Source organism: Vigna unguiculata, chromosome 10 (genome assembly GCF_004118075.2).
Source record: "Vigna unguiculata cultivar IT97K-499-35 chromosome 10, ASM411807v1, whole genome shotgun sequence".
Taxonomy (NCBI): domain Eukaryota; kingdom Viridiplantae; phylum Streptophyta; class Magnoliopsida; order Fabales; family Fabaceae; genus Vigna; species Vigna unguiculata.
Window position 1 is genome coordinate 7,719,023 of NC_040288.1, and position 6,850 is coordinate 7,725,872.

Sequence of the window (6,850 nt, forward strand, 5' to 3'; positions counted from 1 at the left end):
TTTCGTTTCATTATACATGGGAATCTATTAGTGGAACTATGTGGAAGAACACCGAAGTAACGACATGTTAACAAATGACCAAACTACTACGATAATTTCAATTAGATCATCTAATACAATGTATTAAACAAGCTCAATAAAAAATCCATAAACATGAAATAAATTCACAATAGATTCAAAGGTCCAAATCAACATATAATCATGATATTTATAAGAGGAAATAAAAAATTTAAGCATGAGATAAAATTGTTAAAAAAATGATATATCCAGAGTGTAGCATATTATTAAAAGGAAAGCAAATAACAAGAAACCAATTGTGAAGATAGAAAACTACAAGTGGATGATGACAATTCATTGGACCATGTTTTATATCTTGGTCCATCGGTTTGTCCACAAACTGGATGGTCTTTGAAACTTTATTGGCGTCTTTCTCTAGAAGTACATGATTTTCATAAAATGTAGTGATGAAATAAATATATATTTTAGTTTAGGGATAAAACATATTTTTTTAAAATAGTTAAAGAAAAACACATTAATACTATTTTTTATTATCTAAATTTAATATATATATATATATATATATATATATATATATATATTTTGATATTTTTAATTTCAATGTTTATTTTCTTAAATCAATTTTAATATATTTTGTTTAATACTTGTAAAGGTTAAATATGTTTTTGGTCCCTTAAATTTCAGTGAATTTTGGAATTAGTTCATTTTAAAACTTTGGACCAATTTAGTCCTCAATCTTTCGAAATACCGTGTATTTAATCATTTTAATCAAATTTTGTTAAGTTTATTTGACATTTCAAGCGTGTTTCATAATATACTTAACATTAAAGCAAAAATGTGTCAAACAGTATAAATAACTCAAATATAATCTTGAAATGTGTACGAAACATCAAATAAACCTAACAAAATTTGATTAAAATTATTTAATTCACGTATTTCGAAAGATGAAGGACTAAATTGGTTTAAAATTTCAAAATTAACTAATTTCAAAGTTGAATGAAAGTTAATATTTAACCCTACTTTTAATTATATAAACAAAACTAAGTGCACATCCTATAACAAACCATTAATAATGATTCATGAGAAGAAATCGATTTAGCAATAACAACACAATCTTTTCATCCAGTTTCTCACACAGGTAAAAATGAAAATTTTGCACAATGATTTGTGATCTTGAATTATTGTTTATAAATATTAAGGAAAATTGCATTGGGTGGGTAAAGGGGTGAATTAAACTTTGTATAAAATGATCTTATACCCAATGAAAGGTAGTTTATGATAAGCATGAAGTTTTCCTTATTGTATACTATAATAAATGGATTCACTCCCACACAGCATAGTCTTGGCCAGAGGTAGCAACATGGAGATTTGAGGGAATAAGATTTCCAAGGTCCATCTTTGGCCCTATCTTCACCATGATCTTGTTGTCTATCTTTGCAACATAAAGGTCACCTTCAGATGCCATAATTTTCACACTACTTTTCTCATTGATCCCATTCCTCACCCTTATGCTACTCAATTTTGCAATCTGCTCCTTCAAGCCCCAATCAAAGAAGTGATCGTAGAACTGCACAACAAGAAATAATAATAAGAATAAAATACAAACAAAAAATAACCTCATCCAACAACCAAAGAAAAGTACCACACCATATCTTTTAAATTAAAAAAAAAAACATAATATACTAATATCCCTTCAGATTTCTTGAAACCAAACATGATTCTATGCTATTTTAGCATTTTCAGCAACCCTATTGTAAAAATACACATAATGTGCCAGTACAATACACAGAGGTTAGTGTTAAGAGTAAAAATTAGAGATGGAAAACGATTATTTTATACAAAAACAGAACTTTTGAATTTGCAAGAAAAGTAAAGGAATTTGGATTATCTTATAGGTTGTATATGTTGTTTCTCTGCTATGCTTCCAAAATATATATTTATGGACACTGATTTTAGAATTTTAAAATATATAAAAATCATTTTTACATCTAATGTATGTTTGATGTTATCTAAAGGACAACACTCAAAAAATCTATCAGAAAATCTAGACTCGAAAGAAAGAGTGAAGGACGGTGAAGATAGTGTCAAATAGATCTAAGAATATAGTGTCAAAGTATTATTGTCTAATAGAGATTAGTGTTAATTTTTTTCTGTGTTAATGTAATTTATTGTAAAAAAATGGAAAAAATACTATAACTCCCGTCTTTTATTTTCTTATGTAGCTTAATGTGGACCATTGATTCTTTAAAATAAAAAGACAATAATAAATTAATCAATGATCTACACTAAGTCAAGTGAAAGATTCAAGACAAAAAGTGAAAGTCATATTATCATTTAAAAAAAAATGCATTGAAAGTTAAAGAGGTATGAGAAAATATTACTATTGAGGGGGTGCCAGGGTGTGTTAGAATGTAGGCATATCCTTGCATGACTTTGTCAGAAGGGAATGGCCAAGCTCTCTGTGTGGAACCAGTGTCATGGTTGTCAATGAAAGTCACTGCATTTTCTGGTTTCACACCAATCATTCCAGGAGGCTTGCCATTTGGATCTATCAACCTCCACAATTCTCCTTGCACAGCAGCCTGAAGAATTCCTTTTGTGGTAAAATCAAATGCAGTAACAGCTCCACCAGCAGATTCAACCCAATTCACCAGTGCCCCACGGTGACCATCTTGGTTATAATTTGGCTTCCCATTTTCATATGAGAGAGAATCCCATTTCTCTCCCACTGCAAAATCTGGCCTTGTTTGTTCCATATAGATCTTGGTAATGCTAGGTGCATACCCCTTCACAAAATCAAACCTCCACCCATCAAAACCAACCTCAGATTTGAGCCAGTTCATCCATTCAGATAACTCTCTCTGCACCTGTGGATTCAGATGGTCAATGTCCGGTGCAGGTTCATACCCCTCTCCACTGTCATTGTTTCCAGTGCCATCAGAATAAGCAGTGTCGTCTCTGCAAATGAATGATGGACCCCAATCAAGGCGTGAATCTGGAGTACCACCTTCAAAGATGCAATATATTCCTCTCCCGTCCTTCCTCTCTGCAGTTCTGTGGTTGATCACTATGTCCGCCAGGCACTTTATCCCCTTCTCATGAAAAGCAGCAATCAGGGACTTCAGTTCGTTCTTGGTTCCATATTTTGATGCATCAAGATCATATAGCCTTCCTGGAAGATATCCTGGATTCAAAAGTGGCATGAACGGTAATAAGTTTTTTCTGTGCATGATTGGTAAAAACTAGGTTTGCAGATAACATGTTTGACAAAAGAATTGAATTGGAATGCCATGTAAGTATGTAACAATTTTCAGAGTGTCATGTATGTATGAAAGATTTTTATAGTTGCTTATTTAATACCATGCTTAGAATAGTTTCTGAATTCTGATTGCTTGGCAATGCGTGAATACTACACTCACACCTACTTTTCCTTTAGTCATATCCTGCTAATTCAATTTTATAAAATCTATTTGTAAGGTGACATTTGTTTTTACTTATATGTTATAAAATGGTCTTATATGTAATTATCGTGGGATTTCCAACACATGACAATCATATTTGGCATAGAACAACTTTACATGAAAAAAAATCTGCTAGAAATTAAGTCATATATGACGAAATTGGGTAACAGGTGCTGATAATCATATTTGAGTGAGGCAGGTAGAAAGATGAACCTTCAGGAGAAACAGATTGAGAGGGAGGAGGGAGCCACACATGAGTGATTCCTGCATTTGCAAGGTCAGGAATAGAATTCTTAAGAGAGTTGTACCAACCCCCTTTCTTACTTGATTCCCAGTTGAACCCCTGTGACAACATCAATCATATTCATGCAGAGATAGTTAGAAATGTATTTGAAATATGATGCAAGTATCATATATGATATGTGTTCAATATGATGACAAATTAAGTTTTGAAAAATACAAGGTACAACATAATTCATGTTAGGTTGTGGTTGTTTTGTTATCTGTGTTGTATGCATTTGTGAGTGTCACAAACAAAATCAAAGAATAGGTGGTGATGTGAAACCTGAAACAGCAAGGCAGAGGAAGAGAAAAGAGGAAGGAGTGAAATGAAGAGACAGAAAATGCTGAGCCGAAAGAAGGAATCCATAGCTTTGATTATGTTTTGGTTTTTGTGTTTGAGTGTTTCTGCTGCTAGCTTGCTGTGGCTTATATAGAGGCAAAAATTACCTTATTTGCATGTCTGCAGAATCATGGTTGAGTCTTGAGTGAGGTAAATTAAGACTTGAAAGGGTGAAATTTGTCATCAAGATAAGATACATCACCCAAAAAAAGTGATAATCATTGAAATGGAGATGATTGAGGAAGTTCAAAAACAAGAGGGAAATCAAGGATAGTGTGAATTTGGGAAAGAAATTTTTGGAGTAATTAGAGATAAGGCCTAAAGGTATGGAGAATTCATAAATTATACATGTAAGATAACATATTTGGAAAAAATAAACAGAAAAATATATCTCAGACAACACTTTTGGAAGTTTTAGTGAAAAGGATGAGAAATTCTACTGTTTTTAAGAAGGAATAGCGTGTTTGAAAACTCTTAGGAAGATGTTGACGTAATTCATCGCCATGTTCCCACTGAAGTTGTGGCTGTGTTTTCAATTTTTTGGAATAAGAATGCATTTGTAAAGAGTGATGCATTGCACAGAATTAAATGGGTAAATATTATTTCCACACCCAGTCAATTTTTACATACACTTCATATTTATTATTTTACTTTTCAATTTTTTTTCTACTAATATAAAAGTTGACTTTTTTTAATGATCAAAATATCTTTAAAATGGATTATCAACCATGGAAATAGGTTAAAAAAAAATCAATTTAGAGTTGAGAAGTCTAAAGAGGAAAATAAGAAAAGTATGTGTAATGGTTGGTCTCTTGAAGTAATGGGAAACAAACCCAAAGAGTCAAAGTCACGCATTATTAGTACCAAACGACCGTTAAACGCGTGTAGTTTTTAATACAAAAATTACTTCAATTCTCGCGCACCTTTTGAGTTTTCTCATACAAAATAGAAAAATTTATATTTTTTAACATATTTAATTACATTAAATTTAAATTCATTTTATTTTATAGATATTTTTTGTCTGGGTAAAATAGTTTTAATTCTTTTTATTTGAACTAAATATTTTAATTATTAGTAAATACAAAAAAATATTTAAATATAAACAATTAATAATAACTAAAAAAATTTATATTGACATTCTTTTTTAGTTATCTAGATTAGAGATGGTAGATAAACTCGTGCACGTGGTTATCACCCGAATCCATCTCCGTTTTGGCAGAAAATTTTCGCATTGACTAAGTATGAGTATGAGTAATATCCAAAGTTTTCAACTGGGGATGGGGATGAGAATATACATATCCCCAAAGATTTGTGAGATCAAGCTTGAAATAAATGATTGGGTTAAATCTCGTGAGACAACCATTCAAAATATGGCAATACAAATGTTAAAGAAATTTGAAAGTTACCGGAGTGTTATTCATGATATATTGGCAATTGATTCAGTTTTAGATCCAAGGTACAAGATGGACATGTTAGAATATTATTTTTATAATTTGTATGGTTATGATTTTGATCTAAAACTTAGTAGGATTCGTCAAATGTGCTATGATTTGGTTTTGGAATATCAATAAAAAAAAGAATGAAACTCATTCTTATAAAGCTACATCGTTGGAGTTGAGAAAAGTTGTTGATAATGATGCGAATGAATTTTTAGAGTTTATGGTAAAAAAGAAAAAAATCTAGAACTACAATTATGAAAACAAAGTTGGATTATTACTTGGAAGAAGATAATTTTCTAGTTACACAAGAATTTGATATCCTATCATGGTGGAAAACAAATGGGTTAAAGTTTCCAACCCTTCAAGCAATTGCAAGGGATGTTTTAGCTATTCCAATAACAATTGTAGCTTCTGAATCTGCTTTTAGTACTGGTGGTCAAATATTAACTTCTCACCGTAGTCGACTTCATCATATTACTATAAAGGCTTTGATGTGTACAAGAAGTTGGATATGGAACTTAAACCATCTAGGTAAGTTACTCAAATTTATTAATATTTATTATTAGTGTATTTTTATGAATTCTCATTTAATATTCTACATTTGGTGTTTGTAGATGTTAAAAAATTAAAAGAAAAAGATTTTCTCATGAGTGAAAATGAATATGATTAAGAAGGTACATTATATTCTAGTAATTAAAATTTTCAATTTAAATTATTATATCATATCTAATTTTTCATTTTTTTTCTATGTGTAGGTGGATCGAATGCAAATGAAACCACTAATCGTTTGTAAAATTAATAAATATTTTGGTTATTTTTATTTTTTAAGTAATGTGTAATTGTCACTACAACAAAAATGACTTTACACAATGCTAAACGAGATCACGAAAATAAAAGTGTGGTCTAGTAGTAAAGGCAACATTTATTTAGATGTGACTTAAAAACTATCTTAAGCAACATTTATATAAATGTTGGTTGTAAAAAGTGTGAGCTAATCCATAAAAATGTGGTCTAAAATAGACTAAATATTAAAGCTTTTAGATTAGAAACATTCCCTCCCTCCTTTTTTGACTGAAAATACAAAACTTAGTTCCAAAAACGCAAAAATTTGAATTTCTTCCCTCATTTTGATTTTAGACTGAAAACGCCAAAAGCTCACAGTATTGAAAATTTGAAGTTTTAAAAAACACGTACATCAAAATCGTTGCATTTGATGGGGATTTTATTTTAAGCAATGATTTTACAATTGTTGTCGTACTAAAAATTGTAGCCTATTATTTACAGCTACGCTCACCTAGACTACGCTTAAA

General features: G+C 30.6%; 1 protein-coding gene across 1 annotated transcript; it reads right to left on the minus strand.

The window, feature by feature from the left end:
• Window positions 1–1,157: 1,157 nt before the first annotated feature.
• Window positions 1,158–4,369, minus strand: LOC114165790 (alpha-amylase). Its single transcript, XM_028050372.1, has 4 exons — window positions 4,045–4,369; window positions 3,693–3,822; window positions 2,400–3,202; window positions 1,158–1,585 (listed from the first exon to the last, which is right to left on the minus strand). Exons 1-4 carry the CDS (start codon window positions 4,126–4,128, stop codon window positions 1,340–1,342), a joined length of 1,263 nt encoding a protein of 420 aa, XP_027906173.1. The 5' UTR covers window positions 4,129–4,369; the 3' UTR covers window positions 1,158–1,339.
• Window positions 4,370–6,850: the final 2,481 nt, after the last annotated feature.

What these genes read in the sequence shown, in the direction of transcription:
- LOC114165790 (XM_028050372.1), bottom strand. Translation starts at nt 4,128, where the DNA reads ATGGATTCCTTCTTTCGGCTCAGCATTTTCTGTCTCTTCATTTCACTC. An exon ending in CCTCTGCCTTGCTGTTTCAG is followed by an intron (nt 3,823 to 4,044) that starts GTTTCACATCAC and finishes ATGTTGTCACAG; the next exon opens with GGGTTCAACTGGGAATCAAG. An exon ending in TCAATCTGTTTCTCCTGAAG is followed by an intron (nt 3,203 to 3,692) that starts GTTCATCTTTCT and finishes TTTTGAATCCAG; the next exon opens with GATATCTTCCAGGAAGGCTA.